This window comes from Sitophilus oryzae, unplaced genomic scaffold (genome assembly GCF_002938485.1).
Source record: "Sitophilus oryzae breed Bouriz unplaced genomic scaffold, Soryzae_2.0 scaffold_1801_pilon_pilon, whole genome shotgun sequence".
Taxonomy (NCBI): domain Eukaryota; kingdom Metazoa; phylum Arthropoda; class Insecta; order Coleoptera; family Curculionidae; genus Sitophilus; species Sitophilus oryzae.
The window spans coordinates 1,871,775-1,899,376 of NW_022146504.1; the positions used below are offsets into that span (position 1 = coordinate 1,871,775).

Sequence of the window (27,602 nt, forward strand, 5' to 3'; positions counted from 1 at the left end):
AAAGTCCTCCTACTCTGGGTGCCTGCTCACCAAGGGATAGAAGGCAATGAAAAAGCAAATGATCTAGCTAGAAAAGGAGCGAACACTCCACTAACTGGACCAGAACCGTTCTGTTTTCCAAACGGGAACCAACTGAAAGCGGAACTGAATAATCTGGAAGACTCCATCCGTAACTTGGAATGGGTGTCCTCCAACGGTCTAAGATACTCGAAAAAGTTCCTTAGAACTTATGACCGAGGAGAAAAATCAAAGGCTTTCATTGATTTAAGTAAAAACAATCTTCGGATTGTCACGGGGTTTCTAACAAGACACTGTCTCCTCAACGAACACCTCAGTAGGCTGAAACTGACAAACAACGGCGAATGCAGATTTTGTCGGGAAAATGGGGAAACACCAGAACACCTTATCACTGAGTGAGCCGAGACGACGACCATTCGTGCCATGAACCTTGGTACGTCTGATGTCGAGGATGGAGAGCTGGCCTCTGTGGAGCCGTCTCAGATACTGGCTTTTCTTAAAGCCCTGAGACTGTATGATGAGTTATATCTCGTTATAACTCAAGAAAGGGGAACACACAATAGATCTATAAGGTCGCGGTGATTAATCCCCTCCTAAACATTCTACATTCATGGGAGGGGGGGATGTTAATCACCGCGAGCTTGTAGATATATTTTGTCCCCTTTCTTGAGTTATAACGAGTTGTAATTCATCATGCAGTCTTACGGCTTTGACCAAAGCCAGTATCTGAGACAGTTTTACAAAAGTTAGTTCTCCATCTCCGATATCTGGGACCGACGGGCTAACTTTAAAAATGTTTTCAAATCTGCCAGAAAGCACTCTGAATCACCTAACTACTTTAATAAACATGTCATTCTAAAATGGTATTTTTCCAAAATGTCTTAAGACGGTAATAATCATTCCTCTGCATAAAGGAGGCGACAAAGATCAAGCTTCTAACTATCGCCCAATTGCACCCCTTCCAACGCTATCTAATATCATAGAAAGGTTGGTTAAAAGAAGGCTGGTATCTTTTCTGTTTAAGTACAAAATACTTACTGAACATCAATTTGGATTTCTAAGCAACAAGTCCACAAATGACGCTATGTTTTCCTCCTTAATAAAGTTTACTCCAACCTAAATAACCATCATTCTACAACAACAATTTTCTGCGATTTTTCTATGGCGTTTGACTATGTAAATCATAAGATCCTAATTAATAAACTGCAGCACTATGGGTTCAGGGGAACATCTCTCGAATGGTTTAAGTCGTATCTGAGCAACAGAAGTCAACTTGTGAGGGTGGATACCACGTTGTCTTCCAGCAATCCAATAGAATGTGGAGTACCACAAGTGTACTAGGACCTATTTTGTTTCTTCTTTTTATTAGCGATATTACTAACGTAAACATCAGTGGTAAAATATGTCTTTTTGCGGACGACACTTCACTTGGAGTAACAAGGACGTCACGGCACTTCATAAGATTATATTAAATGAATTAACCACCAAATTCTTGGTGCGATTCGAACCTCCTCAGTCTCAATATTTCTAAAACTTCGTCGCTTGTAGAAAAATGGTATTACTGATCGCAGCCTACTCGCAGCGATCAAGTTGCGACCGCTTGATTTATTTTTTTTATCATTTGATTTAATGCGACGCGACAGTGCGTGTCAACTCTTAGTATAATATATTTTTTTAAATAATGGTTTCTCTTTTAATAATTTACTGACCAGTAGTAAATACATATTTTAATTTAAGAATATACAAAATTAAAGAAGTCAATGAAATGGACAAAAATAAATAAAATTTTAAAATTAAAACGTAAAATCACTAATGACAACTATAAAAATGTAAAGTTTGTACATAGTTACGTAGATTAATAGTAGACATAAAATAACTTACTTTATTTTGCAGTAAAATATGTATACAAAAGACATATGGATCTATTTTTATTGTTTATCTGTGGCTGAAATAAATAAAAATAGTTTTGTGGTAATTTTCTTGGCAAACAAAGATATCCATTCATCACTCTCAGGTGCACAATAACATGGTTTATAATACAGTTAACAATAGATATCATTTGCGTAGTTTTGGGTTTATTATGTTGTTACTTTATTTTCCCTTTTCAATATCGCGTTTTGAGATCTATATTTAGATTTCATAATCGCTTCATAATTAAAAAAGGCTTTCCTTAAAAATAGTATATTGTTTTATTAGGAGTAAAAATTATACTTTTTGTAGCAAGGCTGTACGTTTGACAGACGAGCGTCAGGGAACAGACGAGACACAAAAAGTCGTTTTTACTCCGAATAGAGCATGCTATTTTTTTCAAACGCTACAAATAATTTTTTAAACAATTTCAAACGTTCCAAATAATACAGGGTGTCCCAGAAATAAGTGCAAGTATTTTAAGGGGTGAAAAAAAATACAAAAAATTTTTCAAAATATTTCGAATTTTCAAAAAAAATTTTTCGCGAAAAAAACCTCATAGGCGTGTTTCTGGGGTTGAACTATACTACCAGTTAAAATACTTGCACTTATTTCTGGGACACCCTGTATAAAAAGATTTAAAAGTCACACCTTATATCGAGAACCTATGATTACGCTTGTTTTGAATTTCACACTTTATATCAGTTTAATAATCAGATAATATATTTTCGTACTTTTATGCTTAGGCGTTAAAGTGCTTTACTTTTATACCTAGGCTTTAAAATGTCTTTTTTATATTCTTAATCACGTCGCAAAAAATAATACTTTTGTGACGTTTGAAAAAAATATATTTTCTCAATGTATATGTTGCGGTCCGATGTCCGGTTAATGTCGACATTAACAGGTTAATGTTTGGGTTTGGTTATGTTTTGGTTGTTTTGTTTTGTGTTATTCTCGAGATTAACCGAATATCGGACCTTAACCGTAACATATACAAAAAATATAATACTTATCTTAACAGCAAAACTACCCCCCAGCATAGCATAATTTTAAATTCAGGTACCCAGCAGTTTTGAATACAACACGTCCAAATAACAGGAGCGTATATACCGAAGGGTTAATGAGGTTAATTACCCTTCACAGAAACAAATTTATAAACAAGATTAAAATGTGATATAAAATAAAATTGATTGGGTTTTTTAATTTTCTTTCGTGCCGATTGCTGATTGAATTGGAGCCATAAATGGCTCAAAACAAAATAAGTAATTTACCAACAGATATTCAGGCTGAGACGACAAGCGCCATATCCAAATTACTTCCATTTAAATCCCGAATAACTTATGAAAAGGAATACAAAAAATTTCAAAAATGGAAGCAATTAAAAAACGTGCGAGAAGAAAGATCAAATGAAAAAATACTTATAGCATATTTTCTGAAAAATTAAACAAAAAGCAGGCCGTCCAGTTTATGGTCGTACTATTCAATACTAAAAATTACAATACCTTTTTTTTCCAACCCTGGTTTCTTACCAAACGGAAATACTACGGACTTTGAAATACATACATACATACCGCCGTTACTCGCTGACGAGTATTCGACACACATAAAGAAGATGGTCACGTATGGCGTTTTCTTTCATGAGCTTTTCTGTGACTGGAAAGCCCGATACGTGATGTTATCTGCCTACCGCACTCCGGACATTCAAAAATCTCATTGCTTTGTTGCCTCTTTACTTTTTGGTTGTCGCTGTTAACTGAGTTTACAACTCTTCTCCATTTAGTTCTATTGTGAGCTGCTTTTTCCCACTCATTCAGCATTTTAATCCCCTTTAAGTTTTCGTGGAAAGTGTCCTTGTACCTTTTCAGTTGTCCACCCGGCCTCCTCTTACCGTCTACAAGCTCACCGTAAAGCTTTTGGTATGCGGTTTTCATGCATTCTGCATACGTGACCAGCCCATCTTAAGCGGGATTTTGTGACCATGACTTCAATACTCTCGCAGTTAGCCTTTTCAAGGACCGATATGTTTGAGACATGATGGAACCACCGGATTCTTAAGAGTTGTCTAAGGTGTCTCTGTTGCAACTTGTTTAATGCGTTTATGTGTCGGCGGTACGGCACCCAGGTTTCACTCCCATATAACATGGTGGGGATTATAATTGCTCGGTACACTGCAAGTTTTGTTTATGTACTCAAGTCATGATTGTAGAAAACCCTGTCTTTTAATTTCCAGAATGCTCTTGAGGCGCTACTAATCCTGTGCTGAATTTCAGAGTGAATATTGGCCTTTTCCGAAATCAAACTACCAAGGTAATTAAATTTCAATTCAATTTTTATAGCAGTGTTGTGATCTTCCGGGGGAGTGCACATGATTTTAGTTTTGTCGATGTGTATCTTAAGGCCCAAAGCCTCGTATGCCCAGATATATGTGTTCAACATTTCTTGTAATTGTTGTACCGTGTTTGCAACTAGAGCACAGTCGTCAGCGTATTGAAGTTCTGTGATAAATTTTGTACGTGTTTTTGCCCTGAGTCTTTTTATGTTGAACAGACCGCCGTCGTATCTGTATCTAATGCCCAATCCTCTCTCCTGCAGTTTGCTGTCCACTATAATGGAGAGCGCTGCCATGAATATGTTGAATAGGAGAGGCGCTAAGACACATCCCTGCCTAACTCCTGTATTTGTTAGGAATGGATCGCCCAGTGATCCATGATGTGACACTCTTGACTTGTTGTTGTTATGGAGGCTTTTACACACTGTAAGAAATTTGTTGGGTACTCCGAACTTTTTCATAATTGCCCAAAGCGCATCTCTGTTCACAGAGTCGAAGGCTTTCGTTAGATCGATGAATGCAAATGCAACATAAAGTTTAGACTGCTGATCTTTTACTTTTTCCTGTAGTTGACGGATCGAAAATATGGAATCGACGGTGCCGCGGTTGGTACGAAAACCCGTTTGCGATTCTGGAAGGATTTTTTCTATATATGGGTGCAGGCGGTTTGACATTATTTTTGCAAAAATTTTTTCGCCGATAGCAAATAGCGAAATTCCCCTATAATTGCCGCAGTCTGATGCACTTCCTTTGTCCTTAAATATATTCACTATATTCGCGTTGCGAAAGTCCTCAGGTACCTCTCCGCTTTCCCATACGACATCGAAGAGAGCCTTAAGATGACCAATAAGTTCTTTACTTGCACACTTATAGATTTCCACCGGAATCGCGTCACAGCCAGCTGATTTGTTGTTTTTAAGCTGTTTTATGGAGATCTTTATTTCCTGTTCTGTTATTGGGATGTCTAATACATCGAGGCTGTTATACTGAGGTGTTGTGTTTAGTGCTTCCATATTGGGGTTGTTTTCTTGGTTAAGGATATGGCTGTAATGTTCTTTCCAGCGATTTCTGATTTGTTCTTCTTCTTTTAGAAGTTCGCCATTTTGTGCCATGATTGGGCAGCTTACGTTCTTAGTTGGACCGTATACTTCTTTTACAGCCTCGTAGAATTTACGATAATCGTGATGCGTGGCGTACACTTGAATCTGATTCGCTTTTTGTGACGACCAGTTATCCTTTACTTGGCGCAGTTCTCTTCGAAGCGTCGTGTTGTTGGCTGCTTTAAAGTTGTCTACCTGTCTTGGATTATGTGGATTTGCAGTGACTACTTGATGTGCTCTATGCTTTTGTTCCAACAAAGCTTGTATATGCGGTTGATTTTCGTTAAACCAGTCTGGTTGTTTCTTTTTGTTCGACTTTCCCAGTACTGCTTCGCTGGTTTTATGAATCGCATCTCTTAATTGTGTCCAGCCTTGTTCAGCATCCAATATTGAGATTGAAGTTATCGGTGAAAGTAATTCTTTGATGGCTTCCCGGAGGGCGTCGGCGGTATTGTTGTTCTCTAGACCCCGTACGTTCAATCTGGTCATGTTGTTTTGCTTTTTACAGTGTGGATGCTTGGGTTTTAACTGGACTTTGAAATGGGATGGGATTCACTCTCAACGAAAAGGTGTTTCATAGTTTCTTCCCATCCATGCAGAGATGACAAAAAAGTAGTGTACTCTGATACACAACGGATAGTTTCTTATGTATATTTTGTCCTAAACCTCGCAGGTCGGAACCTACTGTATACAACTATATAACTTGCTTCATATTTATATGCCAAAAATAGTTGCTTATGTACATTTTAGTTGTTCAGAAGAAGTTAAAATAAGTGGAAAAATCATATAAGAAAAAAAGATCATAAAAAATATAAGTATATATAACTACTTTTATATCTACTTAATATATATATATATATATATATATATATATATATATATATATATATATATATATATATATATATATATATATATATATATATATATATATATATATATATATATATATATATATATATATATATATATATATTTACAAATATTGTCCAATATTGACGTTGCTTCAGAAATTATTTGGAAAAAATCGAAATAAAACTGAAACTTTTACACCCTGTATCTCCGAAACTAAACATTTTAGGACATACATTTATACGAACTTTTTTACTTATTTTTATCTGCAGAATATGCTGCCGAAGTTTCCGGAATACAATTCGGACCACCCTGTATATATATTTTACCTACAACCGTTAAGTTATGATGTTTTTACATCACTATTTTTTTAGTATTTCAGTTACGTTATGAAATTCATAACACAACTAGTGGTGTTATGAATCTATAAAACAACTAGTTTTTATAATAGTGAAAAACAACTACAAACCTCTAAATATATTAATTTTTGATACAAATTCTTACTACTAATTATTATAAATATTAATAACACATTTTTTACACTTCTTTAAAACAATTCCTGCTGCTGCTGATGATGACGATGATAATAGTGAAGGTCTAACTGAAATAGGTTGGGCTGTTGATCGGTTTGGCTCGCACTCGGGCTGGCATGCTTCCTCAGTGATTCTTGATCCCCAAAATGTGCTGCGCAATTAACAATTCCCCACAATTATAATTAAAAAATGTGACAAATGTCATAGTTAAAGGTGTTAAAGGTGGGCGACTAATAAACGAAAATTGAAACAGCATTTTCTTATTTTTCGGTTGTAGATAAAATGTTGTACATGACACGTGAGTTTAAACATGATTACAACACTCGTGTGATTAGAACTTCTAATCGTTCACACTCGTTGTTGTAATCATGTTCATAAACACACTTGTACTGTAAATAAATATTATTTTAAAATACGTCCATACTGTAATATATTTTTGGGAAACTTATAAAAAAACAAATTAAGAGCTTGATGAATACGAATATACAAGGTGTTCGATTAAAAAAAACTTTCCTCATTATTTTAGATTTTAGATAGAAACTAACTAAACACTGAATTATACATAAATGATTTAATATTAAGCTTCGTTCAGAACCTCGCAATTAGTGGAATAAATTAGTGGTTTCAATTAGCGTAGAAGTTTGTTCCTGTAATTTGTAAGAACGTTAAAATTAGTGGTAGGAATTTTCAATTAGTGGAAAAAGTTAACAAACTTTTAAATTTTCCACTAATTATAAGACAAAATTTGGTTAATATCAAGACAAAATTTGGTTAGACATCAAAAGTTTATTGGTTTATAAGCTAAATATTAGGCTTTATGGGTACAACTGACTAGTGGAAACTGTTGCTAGGATATTCTATTAATTTAATTGTGTTTTTTAGATCATTGTGAATGATCGTAAACAAAAAAGTATAAAGTGTAATTAAAACCACTAATTTATTCCACTAATTGCGAGGTTATGAATGAAGATTTAAAGAATAACTGCAATATTTTCAATACCGTCTGGTAGCATGAAAACTAAGAGGGTTATGACAATTTTGTTTGCTAAGTATGAAAAAACCGTAAGGTGTAAGGTTCTCTCAATAAAATAGAACTTTATATGCATCAAAATGCGTCACCTTGTACATATTTAATATAACTTATTCATTCTGCTTTTCACACTATTCAATATGATGTAAAAACGACTTTAGCCTTTTTTGTATTCTACGAAAAGTCATCTCGCGATCGACGTAGAGTTCAATAGATAAAAGCGGATTGGCCGAACATTTTCCAACACTTGCTTGAACTAAATCCAAATACGGGTAAGAGATTTATGCGGGTTTTTATGGTGTTGCCCGGGAAAATGGGAAAAGGGATTTCGGTCTGTTAAAGCCGGAAGTTTGGGGTCGATTTCGGGATAATTGAAGCCTAAGAGGCTCGAGTCAGATAAAAATCTGTCCATTCGAAATTAGTCTGTTATTTTACTGTGATAGATACAGGGTGATTCAGCGAGAGCGTAATGTAAATTATATCATTTTTTTTTTTGTTTTCTGAATTATAAAAAAGTGATAATTAGAATAGTTCTTCAGATCACAAAAAAATACGTGTTTTCAATGTTAAAACATTTTTAGTAGCGCTATAGCTTATGAAGTTGGAATACTAAAAATTGGTAGGACAGTTTACAGTTTGACAGAGACGAAGTAAGATATACCGGGTGCGTCTCAAAAGTGGCTTACCCCTATAAAATTTTTATTTTTTGAGACGAAATAACGAGATTTAGTGCGTTAGTATATGACATAAATCTGGCTTGATAGTCATATTCAATTGTTTTCGGTCACTTCCGGTTTCACCGAAAATGACTACAACTTTTGATTTTTAAATGACACCCTCGGTATTTTTTTACTTTATTCGATAGAAAAAGTCGATAGAAAATGGCGATAGACGCGCGACCAGTGTAAAAGTAAAAGTGTTTTGGAGTATTGTGGTGATTTAGTGTAATTTTATTTTGCTGTGTAACACCAAAAGTTCCAACCCTCAACTATAAGAAAATGCCACTCTGAATAGAATGACATGTCATATGTCAACTTTTGACATTTTCGCATATGGTTTATTCGAAATTGTAAACTTCTTTTAATGATACATACTTCTTCTTTACAGAGTGTAGACGACCTCTCTTATGGACCTATAATGTAGCTTATAAGTGTCTCATAAGTATACCGGGTGCGTCTCAAAAGTGACTCACCCCTATAATTTTTTTTTAATTTTTAAGAAAAAAAAACGAGATTTGGTATGTTTCTATATGACATAAATTAGTATTGATTAACTTGATATTGTTTTCGGTCACTTCCTTTTTCACCGGAAATCCTGTTTCACCGAAAAAAAACTTTTGATTTTTGAATGGTTAGGTATCGGTATTTGTTTACTTTATTCGATATAAAATGACACCCTGAATAGAATGGCATATCATATGTCAGCTTTTGACTCGCTTGAAAGAAAATTGTATTTTAAATTTCAATCTAGAGTGCCATGGCTGTGTTAAAAACACAAATTTTTAATCAAGGAGCCTTGGAAAAATAGATTTGATGTCGATACTGTTTTTTGTGTCTTGTCCTGGACAGGTAAAAGATATACAAATCGTATTTTTAATCACATCTCAATTTTTTTAAATGGAACGAAAGTGGTTCATTAGCATATTTGGAAAAAGCCTTTTTTTTAGAATATAGGTTGATTATCACTATATCTTCCATATCAGCTCCCTTCCATTTGCCTTCCGTTTACATAAAATATTACGATGTACTTAAACAGCCGTTATACGTTAGCCTACTAAAATGCCGTTAATAGATATTGTGACGTCGTTCATGTCAGCGGAAGGTAATGCCTGGCCTTAAGCATTCTGCAAGAGCACCTGTGGGTCAGTGGCTGAGGCTATCGCTTCGTAAGCGAATGGTCCGTGGTTCAAATCTCACGCCGACCAAGACTTTTTTATATTTTTTTTGCTTATAGCGTGATCTTATTGCATTGGCTGTGGCATTGGTTTCACTCTTTTTAGTTATTTGGCGGGTTGGTTAGCGTGGTTATTTGGAGGGTGTTAATTTATTGGTTAGTTGGTTATTTGGTGGGGTTGGTTGATTTTTACTAATTTATATTTGTTTTTTATATTTTTTATCAGTGTCGAGGTTAGTCGCGTTGGTTAAGTTGGTTATTTGGCGGGGTGGATAGCGTTGGATAGTCCTTATGAAATTCCTATATTTCATAAATGTCATACTTATTAACGGCATTTTAGTAAGCTACCGTTTAACGGCAATTTACGTACAGCCAAAATATTATATCATGTAAATTAATAGGACAAATGCACACTATCTGTTCCCTTTCCCTTCCGTTCCATATCCTTTCCTTCCATACATTTTTTACGGACTGAAGCGTATAGGAAACAGCGTTGTCAAGTTCTTACATTTGTACCAGTTCTGTTAACATTTTACTGATATTTATTTATTCATTCACCTGTTAATTAAATCTATTGCCTTTTTCAATAGATACAAATTTTTAAAATAAAACTTTCGTAATCATATAAATTGTACAATAAAAAGTATGGAACTGATACGGCACGAAAGCGTAAGTACAGCGTATATACAATAAAAATATGGAACGGATGTGGAATGGATATGGAATGGAAACGGAAGGTATAATGAGAATCAACCTTAATTTGGTACCACGCACTTGGTATTTCGAGTCAAATTGTCGTTATCAACAGCATATTACAATTTCAAATAAACTATTTGCGAAAATGTCAAAAGTTGACATATATGTCATTCTATTCAGAGTGTCATTTTCTATCGAATAAAGTAAAAAAAAGCTAAAGACTAAAGTAGTGTTTCTGACTAGATGTATTTAAATATTTTAAATCGGTTTTTCAATGTGGATATATATTCTTGATGTTTAGGAAAATATAGCGAAGTATTAATAAAGTTACATTCACTCCAGTGTTTAACCATTTTTTGGGTGTAGTGTTTTTGACCAAAGTTAAATATATAATGAAGAAATAGAATGATAACACCACATAGTTCTTCAAATAAAAATAGTGTACTATATCTAGAATTTTATACCAAATTCAATTGTCTACTGGAAACTGGTGCAATTTAAAAAACTTAAATCTGTATATACAACAAAATATTTTTAGTATATGCCCCATTATACCTATGCAACATCTGTATAAAACTTTTTTTCATATCTTCGACAACAACGACGATATTTGACTTCCTCGCACTAATGGGCTACCCTGTTTATTGTATTTGATCCTTTAACTATTCATATCACGTTTGTAAAAAACGATTGTATTTGTTAATTGTATAATAATATTATTGCCGTATTAGTAAAAGGTTCTTTTGGCAGGATATCGTCGACGTGGTCTGGCGCAATATCGCCCCTCTGCTGTTGTTCGTGGAAACTAAAAATAATTTTAATCGCGCGCGAAGCTAATGCCTGACACGTGCCCAGGAAACACCAAATCGCCTTTTATCAAGCGATTTAATCAACAGATCCAGTTAACTAAACGTCACATAATTCCGTTTACTTGAATATTCAAAGAAAATTACGAAGACGTCGTTAGAATTAACTTAATCTGGTCTATTCTGTCTAACTTACGCACTAACAATTCTGTCTATTTATAAACCTATTCCTGTGTATGCTTTAATATTCAAAAAGAGGTAAAAGTAGTTATAGATTTTTCGAAATTAGAAAAAATACACAGCTAAAGGCAAGAAAATATTATTTATTAATATACACTAAAGCTGTAAGAATTTTGTTCATTTCATATATTTGAGCGGGCCGAAAAACGCTCTTTACCATCTTTTGACGGGAGATGCACTAATATCTCACCGACACTTTACGACATCGTCTATTGATATAGAAGAAGTTTTGCTTGCCGTATCGGTGAGAACCAGCCCCTGGACAGCCCACCGGATGAAGGGTAGGCCCAGAAACCGGTTGTGGGAGTGGAGCTTGGTTCCCCCCTTTACGACAAGCAAAACAATTTTCTTTTTACTTTTTATTTTTTTTTAATTTTTTCTCTACTTTCGATTTTTCGAAATTAGAAAAAATACACAGCTAAAGGCAAGAAAATATTATTTATTAATATACACTAAAGCTGTAGAATTTTGTTCATTTCATATATTTGAGCGGGCCGAAAAACGCTCTTTACTATCTTTTGACGGGAGATGCACTAATACCTCACCGACACTTTACGACATCGTCTGTTGATATAGAAGAAGTTTTGCTTGCCGTATCGGTGAGAACCAGCCCCTGGACAGCCCACCTAATGAAGGGTAGGTCCAGAAACCGGTTGTGGGAGTGGAGCTTGGTTCCCCCCTTTACGACAAGCAAAACAATTTTCTTTTTACTTTTTATTTTTTTTTTATTTTTTCTCTACTTTCGATTTTTCGAAATTAGAAAAAATACACAGCTAAAGGCAAGAAAATATTATTTATTAATATACACTAAAGCTGTAAGAATTTTGTTCATTTCATATATTTGAGCGGGCCGAAAAACGCTCTTTACCATCTTTTGACGGGAGATGCACTAATATCTCACCGACACTTTACGACATCGTCTGTTGATATAGAAGAAGTTTTGCTTGCCGTATCGGTGAGAACCATGGTACAAAGAATACAAGGTATGATCGATAGCGGCTCCAATTTCGTTCAGTTCGCGCATACCACCTGTGACGTCACTAGGAAAATAATGAATAAATAAAAAATAAAGAAAGTTGACAGGAGATCTGCATTTTTTGGGGTTATGGTTAAGAATTGTTTATTTTTAAGGCTTTTTAGTTCGTTTAATTTAATAATTACTAAAACCAGCAGTTCCAAAAATATATTTAAAAATAATAATTATCTATTAACACGGATTTGGACGATACGTAAGAATACTAAATTTATTTCTATATTCGGTATAAAATTGTTTATTAGGTTTTTAGTTTGTGATGTTCATGGTAAATAATTTTCATTTTCATTGCCTCTGAATTCACATGAGGACAGAGTTGAGGATATCTATGGAAAAGTAACCACAAGAGGAATTGTTACATCATTTAAAAAATGTTGGGAAGTTTATTGTTTCCCATCGAGAAGTAGAAAATGCCAATGCAGATGAACGTATTGTAATTGTGATAGAAGTAATTCTAAGGGTGAAGTTTATTATAATTAGTGGAAGTAATACCAAGGGTGAAGTTTATTATAATTAGTGACTTCTGCTTCTTTTTATATGTAGAAGTTTCTGGTTTTGAGAATAAATCGGTTGAACGACACCCAAAATTTAAAGGAAGTATTTGCATACCCAGAATATGCCCATCAAGGATTATATAGCTCAAATTTCCTTTAATGGTAGGCAATTATTCAATGCAAATTAACTTTTTAAGTGACTGAAATATTAAATAGTTTACAATATGGTATATCACTAAAAATATATTACTTTTAGGTACAATTAGGGCCCGATACATTTCAAAAAGTAGAATATTATTTTATATTAAATGAGGTATTGTACTAACAATCAATTTATATTAATAACGGAGATTAAAAAATAACAGAATAAATAGTTCTTTTTTTTTATACTACAAAAATAAACTATAGAATACAACAGTATTTAAAAAAATAAATAAAAGTTATGTCCCGGCCGAGATTCGAACTCCGGTCTCTCGTTTCCTAGCCCGACTCCTTACGCACTGCTCCACAGTAACTTGCTTGTCGATAAATCAATGACGGTATATAAACAAAAAACAGGTTTATAACAATATCTTGACGATTTGAACTGGCGCGCGGAGCGTGCTGACCAATAGCGCCTGTTATCACCTGTGACGTAGCGACCAACCTGCGCAATATCATACCTTGTATTCTTTGTACCATGGGTGAGAACCAGCCCCTGGACAGCCCACCTGATGAAGGGTAGGCCCAGAAACCGGTTGTGGGAGTGGAGCTTGGTTCCCCCCTTTACGACAAGCAAAACAATTTTCTTTTTACTTTTTATTTTTTTTAATTTTTTTTCATTTATTATATATATATATATATATATATATATATATATATATATATATATATATATATATATATATATATATATATATATATATATATATATATATATATATATATATATATATATATATATATATAATAAATATTAATTAATAATTTATATATATATATATATATATATATATATATATATATATATATATATATATATATATATATATATATATATATATATATATATATATATCATTGACATAAATGAAACATGTTGACTAAATAGTTATTAGACTGAAATCATAAATTTGAAATGTTTTTGTGCCAAAAGTTCAACAGAAACTGTTTTATCATCATTTTTTGCAGAAAAATTGATGATTAATTTAAAAAAATAAAAATTTCCCTCGAAATTTCCCAAATTTATTATTTCAGTGAAATAACTATCTACTCAACGTGTTTATTTTTCGTCAATAATGACATGTATTGGCTATTTCGATTCTAAATATCTTAAGAACGGTTGCTTGTAGCGATTTTTACAAGGAGATATTTTTTACGTAAAAAGTTACAAAGATGTATATTTTTTCGCTCGGTAGTTTTATACAGGTATGGACAAAAAGTTATTACGCTTCAAAACAGTTAAAACACATGTAGTTGGCGCCCTCTACTAGTAGGAGTCATATTGACATCATAATCAAATTTTTCATGTCAAAAAACTCCCAGGCACCAATTTTCATCCAAATATTGACTTTACTTCAGAAATTATTTGGAAAAAATCGAAATAAAAATGAAACTTCTACACCCTGTATCTCTGAGAGTAAGCATTTTAGGACATATATTTATACGAACTTTTTTACTTATTTTTATCTACAGAATACTATCTATACTATAAATATTTTCTTTTAACCAAAAATTTTAGAAAACAAAAATGAATTAATTATAAATATATAAACAATTATTATTTGCGTCAACAGAACTGATCTCCTTGCTGCACTTAAGGGACATAAAAGACCATTACTACCACTCTCCCATTCAAAATATTCAAATAAGGTTGCGATGAGTTTTTCGCAACGGGCTGTTGAACTGCTCGGCATCTTATACAGGGTGGGTCAAATTGAACGCTTTTAAAGGGAAACACCCTTTTCTACAGGGGATAGACGAAAACTAATATCGGTGTCTGGAGCTCAATTTTTATTAAAAACATGTTTGTGAAAACCGTACATCAATATCTGTTGCCGCTTAGGAGTTACGGGGTATTAGGTTAGATTGTAACTTTTAACTTTGACTAGGTTAACGATTTCCGCGAGAAATGTTCATAAACGGTCCCATCTGTCCAACAGAAGACGGTCGACATGTCGGCAAGTCGAACACCTGTAGCAAAATCTCATGTCTTGGTTTGCTATTTATTTTTATTAATATTAGATATATGTAGAAAGGTATATGTATATACATATATGTAGCAGGTATATGTGGAAAGGTAATGTGCATAATTTATTTTTTTTTTTGAAATGTACAGGGTGTGTCAGAACTAAGATCCACACCAAAGTTATATTTTCTCTTATGAAACATCCGGTATTTTATTTTATTTTTGGATGCTTGGACATAAAATAAGGCATTTATTACAGGGTTTAATATGTTTAAAGGCTTTGGTTTTTGAGATATATTTAAATATGTATGCTATAATAAAAAAAATTTCAACACCTTGTACATTACTTAGTTAATTGTGCTGACTTTCAAGCCAGAGAAATAAACTTTACTAAAAAAATTTATTGCTTCCTTAAATGTGTACAGGGGTATCAAAAATTGCTGGTCTATTATAAATATTTATTTTACATAAAAACTTTGTTATTTCAAATACAACACTAAGTATTTTTTTAATAAGTCGAAGCAGATTTAAATGCTCTTTCAAACTATATTAGGATTTCCTATACCTCTCTGACTCAGATTTTGAATAAAAAGCGATTTTTCACTAAAATTGTAATCAAGATGGCTGGTGTCGCCAAAGCATTTAAACATATTAAACCCTTATAATAAATGCCTTATTTTATGCCCAATAATCCAAAAATAAAATAAAATACCGGGTGTTTCTTAAGAAAAAATATAACTTTGGTGTGTATCTTAGTTCTGACACACCCTGTACATTTGGAAATAATTCTAAATTATGGACATTGCCTCTCTACATATACCTATAAAAAAAATTGGGTCTACATCTTCCCGTTTTCATATAGTCAACCGAGGCGAATGAGGTGCGCCACCCTGTATTTTACTGTTTTATTGATAAATTTTGCTCTTGTTTGTTATTTACGTATTTTGCGGAATTAGATTTTGTAATTACATACTCCAAAAATTCCTTAATTTAAGTTCGCCATTTTAACCCCATCGCACTTCACCTTCAAGTTTTTTGATAAGCTTTTTCCTTATTTTTATTCAAAGAAAATTGCAAAATTTTCAATATTAGCCTGCACAGTAAAAATTAGGAGAGCTTTGACAAGGAGAAGAAATTATAATGGAAACTTATTAGAAGACGAACATTTTCAGAATAAATAAAAAAAGAAGGTAACAGTAAATAACATTATAAATTACATTAAAGAAACTTACCTCTATGTTGTAAATGCAACTGTCCACTGAATGCAACATTTTAATTATTTCCATTACTTGAATAATAAATACTCCACCATAATAGCATACGCTACTCAATCGAATTATAATCAAACTGAACGACAAGAGCAAATACACCAATTCCCATCCTTCAGCCCTTCCAGTCAACATGTAATAAACTTGTATTAGAATGTAGTAGAGATTCGCAGAAAAAGATATTAGAAGTAGTGCTGAAAGTTTCTTCTTTATTATTAAAAACAAGTGTGTTAGCTTAGCATATTGTTCTCTGGCATGCCTCCATACGTATATATTTGCCTCCTGCAATAAAATATTGTTTTACAAGAAAGGTGTTGAAAGTATCATCCCCATTGTTTTTTGTAATTAATAAAATAATGAAATATTAATTTCCTGTAATTTTAAAGATATTAGAATTCGGGATTTTAAATACAATGTCGATCCATTGTCTCCAATTAGTATTTAAGGTATATCTTTAATGATATTTGATGTTAGTATTTAACTCGGTATTTAATGACGTGTACACACCAAAAAAGCATTGGCAAAAACGATTCCAAACTTTAATAAAAACTTGTAAATGTTTGTTAAACTTTTGTTTGCAAACTAATTTGAACAAGTTTATCGATTTCCCGACTGAATTTTTGAGTCATGTTGCATTCTGTGTATTGTGAAAAGTAGAAAAATGCTCTTTCTTAAAATGAAAAACAAAGTTTCGGTTGTTTTTTCGGTTAACCGTGAAAATGTGCATTTATAGGCCAGTCAAATAAGATGTATTAGAGGGGTAACTTGGAAAAAAGTGCTGGAAAGCTAATTATTGAATTGATTGGTTCATTTGACGGGAAAGAGCCGCTCGACTCAGAAGGCCCAAAAGATGGTAAAATTCTTGGACTTTTTTCGATTCTCGCCTATAGTTCCGAAACGGTGCGTTCTAGTGAATATTTCGCTGTTAGGCAAAATAAAGAGAATTAAATTATCTGGTAGATTTATTCAATTCGTTTCAGTAGTATAGTTAAATTCAAAGTTGAAGAATGGTGATATTTAGCTAATTTGATCAAAAATGCATTAAACGGACATTCAGTCGTCCGTCAAATGGAATACGTCGTTCTAAATTTAAAAAAATACAATGAAAGTTATAGAGCATCAAATTGCGGGTTTAACGTATATATGTTAACATGAAAATATTCCGGAAATTACCACAGTGCCCAAGAAAGGTATATCCCCATTCCTTGCACCTCTGTATGAAATTACTTAAAAGTGGTATTATCGATAGATATTAATTGAGACATAGTGTTTCCATTCTGTTGAAAACCTGGCCTTCAAGGTTTTTTCCTTCAATTATTGGTGCTGAACTGGGAGATGACAAAGATATGGGCTTTCTTGTATTTGACTCGTAAGTGATCTGGTTGCGAAAGCGGCGAGAAGCCTCCGGACTTGTGGTAATTGCTACTAAACGATATTGTTCAAAAACATGGGTTATAAAATTAAAAAAAAAACTGGTATCAAAAATCTATAGTAACAGATGACCGCCAACTTATCTTCTGAAGGATTCTGGTGGCTTGACGACGATGTTTCTAGCGAAGTAGCATCGGCCACAAATCCGGTGGCTTTTCGCCAGTTCCGCCACCAGATCGCTGACAACTTACAAGACTAACACGACAAAGCACGTTTTTATCATCTCTCAGTTACGTTACAATTATTCCATACAGCGTTGGACGGAATGCGAGGTAGGTACCTCTCTTGGGCATTGAAGAGCATAAATATGGCAAGTTTGGGAATATTTTCATTTTGATATTTTCTCTTTTCTTTTCAATACTTGATAAAATTTAAAGTTAAACCTTCAATTTGACCCTTTATAACTTTAGTTGCATTTTTTCTAATTACCTAGAATGATTTCCATGTTTTCCATGTGATGAACAATTCAATGTCACTTTAATGCATTTTCAGCAAAGTGGATAAATTCACCATCCAACTTTTGATTTTCATCCGTACTACAGAACCGAATTGAATAAATGAGGAGCAGACTTTTTTAAAAAACGTCTATGCCTCTGTGGCGGATTCATCTCTCCAAAAAAAAAGTCCTGTGGGTATTTCGCCACTATAATATATTAGGCAAATCTGTTTATTAGTAAGCCACTGCTGACAATTATTAGTTTCAGTTGGATTAACGCAGCAGTGTTTACAAAAAATAACTATTTTATTTCATAGATTGTCTTACAGTGGCGAAATACCTATGGGACTTTTTGGATGAGACTTTCTAGATGCATTTTGTCCATTTTTTTAGAATTTTGGCAGGCAAAGAAAAAATGCTACGCTTTTTGAAAGAACCTTACCGAAAAACTGGTATACTTGAAAAATGGATAAAAAATCATAAAAATAGTACCTATATGTGAAAAATCTAGTTTTGATGATATCTGAAAAAATTGAAAAAAAAAACTGTTGACTGTCCTTTAGACGTAAAATTTATTTTTATGTTTCTGCTACCACGGTCCGTATCCCCAAATACATGGTCCCCAAGCGTAATCCCATTCATTATTTTAAGTAGTATTATTTCGAGGTTGGTCAAAGAATGCCTAGAGAAGCTCAACAAGTTGGGCAAAGAAAATAAAGTCCTCCTACGCTGGGTGCCTGCTCACCAAGGGATAGAAGGCAATGAAAAAGCAAATGATCTAGCTGGGAAAGGAGAAAACACTCCACTAACTGAACCAGAACCGTTCTGTTTTCCAAGCGGAAACCAACTGAAAGCGGAACTGAAGAATCTGGAAGACTCCAACCGTAACTTGGAATGGGTGTCCTCCAACGGTCTAAGACACTCGAAAAAGTTCCTCAGAACTTACGACCGAGAAAAATCAAAGGTTTTCCTTGATTTAAGTAAAAACAATCTTCGGATTGTCACGGGGTTTCTAACATGACACTGTCTCCTCAACGAATACCTCAGTAGGCTGAAGCTGAGAAACAACGGCGAATGCAGATTCTGTGCGGAATATGGGGAAACACCTGAACACCTCACCACTGAGTGCGCCGAGAGGACGACCATTCGTGCCATGAACTTTGGTACGGCTGATCTCAAGGATGGGAAGCTAGCCTCTGTGGAGCCGTCTCAGATACTGGCTTTTGTTAAAGCCTTGAGACTGTATGATGAGTTATAACTCGTTATAACTCAAGAAAGGGAACACACAATAGATCTTTAAGGTCGCGGTGATTAACTCCCCTCCTAAACATTGTAACGTTTTTAGTTCGTTACATGTCTTTTTTATATATGATATATATGATGTCTGGCGTATCGTCATCGGACTCCATATCGTTCAGGCCTGATAATTTATTTTGCACGCTTGGCGTAATTTTTACGTTCCCTAGTCGCCAACCCTGTTATCGTTTGACACAACCCTGTTATCGCTCTGAGGAGGCGCTGTCAACATCGCTTCTGTCAACTCTCTCCGTGCTTAACCTCACTTTGTTTTGCCGCTCTGTTGTATCCCGGCTTTTAGAAATGGTAATAATTTAAATCTTGCTGCAAAATCTGAATCAGCTGCCATTTCGAAGCAACAGGTAAAGATGAGGTATTATCTTTATTAGATTCGTTATTATCAGTATCTTAGTGAAGCTTTTGGTAGGGAGGACCATGTCATGTTGTTCGTAGACCCACGCAGTGCTAAAGAAAGAACGACTCTGACCAGTTCAGCTGTAAAAGGGATGATGGACCTGTACAAACATACGAATCTAATTATTATAGGGGCATGTCAAAGTATGACATCATATAAACAAAAACAGGCTGTCTATGAGTATAACCTCCTTATTAAAAAGAGCATACATGCTGTGGAACGTGGTGGAATTTTTGTATCGCTTGATCAGTTTACACCAGATGACATGTTTTCTTTACGGAGGCAGCAAGCAGACTACATGATTAAAAAGAATTTGGCAAATTTTATATATAAAGAATATCTAGAGCATACTGAGGAAATGCCACAGGCCAAATTATCCTTCGAAGAACGACTGAAGAAGCTTCTGGGAGGTAAACAGGATAATTGGCGTCCTAAAATTACAACTTTTCCGGAGACATTTCCGCTGCCGTCTGATGCCTTAAGGGGGACCAACTCTGCCTGCAGTTCATTTAGATAGCCCACTACCAACCGACATACAACAAAAAATTTTCGGAAACGCTACCCCAGAATAGAACTACAAACCAATTAAGTAACCTGAACCTACACATTTACTACCAAAATGTACGTGGCTTACGAACTAAAACCGATGTACTCTATACTAGTATAATCGCCGATGATTATGATGTTGTCCTGTTAACTGAAACGTGGTTGACTGATGGTTTTCGTGACTCAGAACTCTTTGATGACCGGTATATAGTAATGCGCAGAGATCGAGAGAACGGCAATTCAGATAGAAGAGGTGGAGGGGTTTTAATTGCTACCAATAAAAATATCCGCACTCAACTGATTAGTTCACAAAGTTTTGGTGCCAGTGATTTTCTTTTTAATACTATGTAAGTTCAATAACTATGTATTTACGTGTGCTGTCTATATGCCCCGCCAAATTCCGATATCGCAACTTACACTTCTATTTTTGATTATCTGGATTCCATATTGAAAGATGGTGATCCTATATTATTATTAGCGGGCGATTCAATCTACCTTTTTTTCCTGCTGTTATGTGTGACATAAGTTCGTCCCTGATGCATTTCTTATGTTTTAATAATTTAGTTCAAGTGAATAGTGTTTATAACTTTCTCGGTCGTAGGTTAGATCTAGTGATAAGTAATATAAATAATTTAGTCGTACAAAAATGTGTATCTTCATTGATTGTGGAGGACAATTATCATCCATCATTACCATTGATTTTAGTGTCAAAACAACTGATGTTAAAAAGATAAATTCTGTCTATACATATGACTATAGTAAAGGCAACTACTTGCTATTGCATAGTATGATGAGGGATGTTAATTGGGACTCCCTCTTAAACATATCTAATCCTAATGATTGTATGTCTGAATTATATTGTAAACTTTATAATGTTCTCGATAAAACAATTCCAAAGAAAATATCCTCTAAAAGCTTCCACAAACGAAAATTTCCGCATTGGTTTTCTAAAGATCTTATAAAAAAGATAAATATTAAAAACAAAATGCACAGAAGAAATAAATTTTCTATTGAATTCCGAGATCTCAGGACCAGTATTAAAGCTCAAACAAAGGTTGAATTTCGGGAATATCATAAAAACATTGAACACAATGCGTCACTCGATCCGAGTGGGTTTTGGAAGTTTATAAAGTCTAAATCGCAGGGCAACGGGGTACCTGAACATATTATTCACAACGATACATCCTACGAGGGAAGTCTGGATATTGCTAACGCTTTTGCAAACTACTTTAAAGGAGTTTATGAACCGTCTGAAATCGATGTCTATTCGGATTTCGGTGATTTCTGGGGCAATTTTGACTTCGTTGAAATAACAAATGACATGACTCTAGCAGCTATAAAGAAATTAAAATCGAAAAAGTCCGTTAGCACTGACAATATCCCTTCTTATATTTTTAAAGGATGTGCCGAAATACTAGCAAAGCCTTTGACTCATTTATTCAATTGCGCTCTTAATACGGGAGTATTTCCCGATACATTAAAAAAATCAATAGTGGTTCCAATTTACAAAAAAGGCGGAATTGATAAAATTCAAAATTACAGACCTATTAATCTACTTAGTCCACTTGCTAAAGTTTTTGAAATCATACTGCATGAGAATTTGCAACTTTTAATCAATGAACACATTGTGAAAGAACAGCATGGATTCCTTAAAGATAGATCAACTATTTCTAATTTAAGCGTTTTCACAAATTCAGCATCCCTTGCGATTGATAATAAGCAGCAATTAGATGTCATCTATACCGATGCTGAAAAAGCATTCGACAAAGTAAGCCACAAACTACTACTTAACAAACTTATACATTTTGGTTTTTTCCAAAAAAGGCTTTCGAGCTGCTCAAAAGCTATCTGACAGATCGGACCTGTACTGTTAGAATAGGCAACGAAACATCGGACGCATTTACTGTCACTCAGGAGTTCCACAAGGGAGCAACATTTCGCCATTGCTGTTTATTCTTTTTGTGAATGATCTTCCGGAATGCATAATGCACTCCGAGTGTCTTTTGTTTGCGGACGATTTCAAGATTTACAAAAATGTTGCCTCCGAGAGTGACTGTATTGATCTTCAGAGTGATTTGACAAATGTTATGACTTGGTTTACAAACAATAAAATGTTTCTTAACATCGAAAAATGTTCATTTGTGAGCTTTACACGTAAATCAACCAGGATAAATTTTGAATATCGTATACATAGTGAAACTCTGACTGAAAGTAGGGCTATCAAAGATCTGGGTATAACGTTTGAATCTAACTTAAGGTTTAATCTACACTATCGAAACATGGTTAATAAAGCATATCAAATGCTGGGTTTTCTCATTAGAAACTCTAAGCATTTCAAACAAATTAGTACGTTGTCTAAACTGTACAATTGCTTAGTCAGGCCTCACTTAGAATATGCATCAATTATATGGACTCCTACAGCGGAATGCAATCGCGATCTGATTGAGAAAATCCAAAAAAAATTTCTAAGATATCTATATTTTAAACAAAATGGTGTTTATCCAGTTTTCCCTCTGCTGGTATCATATAAAAACATGTTAAGCTCATTCAACTTCCAGGATCTACACGCCCGAAGAATCGTACAATGTTTAATAATATTATATAACATAATAAATAATTATAAACTCAATAATTCAGATCTAATAAATAATATCAAATTTCATGTCCCAAAAATCAGCCTACGTCGCACAACAAATTCAAATAAAACATTTAATATATATACGGTCAGTTCTTATATGTGCCACATCCTGGACGAATGTAATGCAGTGTTAAGTCAGTTTAATATAGATATTTTCCATGCAAATGTAAAAGAAATAAATAAGATCCTAAATCATACCTCCTTCACCACAGTGAAATGATATTATACCTGCACATTTTTGTTTTTTTTTACTTTGATTATTTTAGTTTCAATTCAACAATTTTTTTTTATATTTATTGCATTCATTGTATGTACAGTAGTTTTAGTTTTGTTAAGTTAATTTATTTAGATTTAAGTCCCTTACCTGTAACAACTATTCTTTTGGTGTTTGTAAGGAGTAGTTTAAAATAAAAAATAAAAAAAAATAAAATTATTATTGAATATTTTTAGGGCAGAGTTTTGGATTGACCCACCTTAACTCGTATTTGTATTTTGCTGGCACATTGGTGTTCTTTTGCTTTTGTCCTCCAAAATGTTACATTGAAGAAAGGACAGTTTCTTTGTTTATTATTGAGCCCTCGGAAGTATTTCGAGGTAGGTTTATTTTGTTTATCAGACCTTGTTTTTGTTTTAAACAAGAGTTTCGTATTTTTAGGGTCCAAGGTACGGATTATTTACAAGGTACGGGCATTATCCAAGGTCCTAGTAGTATTCAAGGTACGGGTAGTGTTCCCCTGTACCGTTGTCTTATGGACGTACATTATCTTATGGACGTACATTGTCTTATGGACGGACTGTGTCCAAGGTACGGGTAGTGTTCCCCTGTACCGTTATCTTATGGACGGACTGTGTCCAAGGTTATAGTCCTCTCTATATTAGAACTCTACAATGTCATGTACCAGCAAAGAACATCATGAATAAATATAGTCATTAGTTTTAAGTAATATACAACTGTGTTTTCTTTCTCTGTACATGCCTGGCGCCCAATATCTGTATTTTTTTGTTTATTGTTATTGATTAGTTTTCTCTCTAGTGAAATACCTTACCCACGACTGCTCTCCGATGAAAAGCTGCCGTTCGCAGTGGTAATGTTTATAAAAAAACGCTACAACATTCTACATTCTACAAGTAATATTATTAAAAAAATCGAGAAGTGGTACTAAAAAAAATTCTCCATTTGGCAATGACAAACAAACAGCAGTAGGTATGTCCACAGCACACAAGGACATACTTCTACGTTTGTTTGTTTACCGCTAATGGACATACAGCACATAGAAAGTCTAAGGTATTTAGTTTGCAATGTCGATCAGATATCGAAGACCAGTTCGAGAGCTAGTGATTGGTTTCACGCGAACAAATTAGTGTTAAATACAGAAAAAAACAAGCAAATAATATTATCTATGAGAGACACTCACGTTGCAAGGGAACAGGTAAAATTCCTCGGGGTTTGTCTGGATCCGAGGCTTCATCGGGGCGGGCATGTTGACGGGGTTTGTGAGAGACTGTGCAGCGGCCTTTTCCTTCTGCGAAATTTAGCTAATAATGTGTCGCAAAACACAATGAATTTCACATGCCATCCAAGTATGAGGTCACTCAGCTGACACCCACAGGGTTTTTAGATTACAGAGGAGGGCCGTAAGACTGCTGGCCGGTCTTGGGTACAGAGAGGAATGTCAGACCGCTTTCCGGGTTCTGGGAATTTTGACATTGCCATCTTTTATTTATCGCAACCTACTAGATTTAAGGAATAACATAGACTCATGCACAACTCACAGCGAAGTTCATGACCATAATACACGAGAATAATATTGTAACAGACTACTGGCGTCTAAGAAGGTGTCAGGATGGTCCGGGGTAGTGGTCTGTCAAATTTTGTAATAAACTGCATGAATGTTTTATGAATTTATCAAACAAGGATTTCAAAATTAAATTGAGGACATTTAATTGAAAATGCATTCTACTCGCAAGACGAGTATCTTCCTTTCAATTTATCTGGCTAAGATATCTTTTAATGAGATCGTGCTTTGTGAATGTTAATGTGTATTTTTTTAATGTGTATTACATATTTATTTAATTTTACTTTGTAACCTGCAAAGCTTGATAACATTGACGATTGTAAACCTTAATGGTAATTTAACATGAATAAAGAATTTTGGTTATTGAATGTCACCTTTAGTAAACATCTTAAAAAATGGAAAAATGCATTTAGTAAGTCTGCTTCTAAATGTATACTCATTCGATAGAGAGTCTAGTTCTCTTTAGATTACGTAATACGAAAATATACGCTTGAACGCAACGTTTCGGAACTATAGGCGAAAATCTGAAAAAAGTACAAGAATTTTACCTTTTTGGGCCTCCTGGGTCGAGCGGCGGTCGACCAACCGTGCAAACCTAGGAAACTTCTATTTCACGTCCAATAAACCAATCAAATCAATAATTAGGTGTCCAACACTTTTTCCCAAGTGATCTCTCTAATTTGATTCGCTTAAAGATTGATTGGGCTATAAGAAAAAGAAACATAAAATGTGGATATCTAAATCAAATTTTTAAAAACGAGAGCTTTTTTTTAAACTTTACCAATAAACGGAGTTCGTTAAAACATACTCAAACTTTTTGAAGTACAGACATCTAGCGGAATCCTGGCAAACATTTGCAAAGGCTTGCCCGTGTCTTCGTTTACCTGCATCGCGCAAAATGTATAAAACCGACAATAAACTTTTATAAGAATTTTGCCAAATTAAAAATACCTGTTAAAAATTACCTTCATCTGTACTAAATGTTTGACTCTCTCATTTAATTGGTTCAATTTATAAGAAAACGATATCGATACAGCAACTATAAACACATCTGTATAAGACCACATAAAAGTCCTTTGCCAGTTCAAAATCTGAAAGCAAAAGTAAAAATTTAGAGTTGTTATATCAAAAATAAACGTAATGAAATGCTATCAAAATTTTATTTAAAATAACAAAGGAAATCTTATATTTACTTAAAAAGGTTTGTTAACCTTAGTCAATTGATACGAAATCGTTAAAGATATTTTAGAAAAATAGTAAAATAGCTTTATCAAGTGCAACTTTATATTCTCTAATGCTTCCATATATCAAGGATATTGGGCGAGCTTCTTACATATCCTGTTAGGTTCAAGCGTTCTTTACTAGCCATAATTTTCTTTTATTTTTCAGTTTTACCGAAAGTTTTCATAATTTACATATCTATGTCAATGTAAAATAACATGGTTTGGAGAACTTAAAATATTTATTTGTTCGCATAAGAAAAAGCCGAAATTAACCGAATTTTATGAACGAGATATTCTAAAATTTCAATAACAATATATAATTGAATTCCTAATCACTACATTTGAAGCAATGCAATAATTGTGTATTCATAAAAACTTATTAAGGAGTTCATTAAATCATTTTCATCTGAAAAAATAAATACTATTTTCTATTGCAATTTAGATACATACAGACAGATGCGTAGTTGCATAGTTGCATAGTAGATGCATACCCTCATATGCCGCGGAGGCTCCAAGAGAACGACAGTTTGTATTGAAATAAAATGTTGTAAGCGTATGTAGGTAAATTCAGAGTACTTTTAAAAATATAGAGCGTTCTACAGGGTATCCCCAAAAAAAGTTACATATCAAAGTTGTGTTTTTTGTAATGGAACACCCTAGGGTGTCCTAGAATAGAAATAAGTGCAAGTATTTTAACTGGTAGTATAGTTCAACCCCAGAAACACGCCTATCAGTTTTTTTTTTGCGAAAAAATTTTTTTAAAAATTCGAAATTTTTTGAAAAAAGTTTAGGAAATTTTTTTAGTTTTTAGTTAAAAACATAATTTCTTGATAATATGGCAACATAGGTATTAGATTAAATTTGCAAGAAAGAAAATCCAGAAAAGATCCAGTGGTTCTCAAAATTTTAGCAAAAAATATTTTTTTTTGGAAATTTTCAAAGTAAAATAATTTGGACTTATTTGAAAAACGATAAAGAGAAAATATGTTTCTTTTATCGAGATCTACCACCCCTTAAAATATTTGCACTTATTTCTGGGACACCCTGTATATTAAATGATTTTTGGCTTCTGGGAGAAAAATAAAGGTGAGTTTTATAAGAGAATATGACTAAAATGTAAGGTTTTTGACATATTTAACATTTTCTAGAAATAAAGAACAATTTTTAAATTACAATAAAAGCTACCTAAATTGGAATTTACCCGGTATAGCCTAATATGTAATTTAAATCAACTATTGTACTTAAAAACAAATTAAAACTTGATACAAGTTATACAGGGTGAGACAAAATTAATATTGAACATTGGTCACCTTTAAAAGCATGGTACTCTTTTATTTTAAATAGAACACCCAGTATATTATTCCGATATTCAATGGAGAATTCATGTCACTTCCAAATACTATATATAATACTAAGGTTGCTTACCCCCCAAACAAAGATTTTCCTAGATATTT

The 27,602-nt window shown here is 33.7% G+C and overlaps 1 protein-coding gene across 1 annotated transcript in view; it reads right to left on the minus strand.

The window, feature by feature from the left end:
* LOC115882962 (gustatory receptor 5a for trehalose-like) overlaps window positions 1-26,294 on the minus strand; it is a 50,808-nt gene extending 24,514 nt beyond the window's left edge. Inside the window, exons 1-4 of the mRNA XM_030901231.1 lie at window positions 26,259-26,294; window positions 25,891-26,016; window positions 24,545-24,652; window positions 16,332-16,649 (exon numbers count right to left, since the gene is read on the minus strand). Of these exons, the coding sequence (XP_030757091.1) occupies window positions 16,332-16,649; window positions 24,545-24,652; window positions 25,891-26,016; window positions 26,259-26,294 (588 nt within the window). The remainder of the gene's footprint in view (window positions 1-16,331; window positions 16,650-24,544; window positions 24,653-25,890; window positions 26,017-26,258) is intronic.
* Between the last annotated feature and the right edge of the window lie 1,308 nt (window positions 26,295-27,602).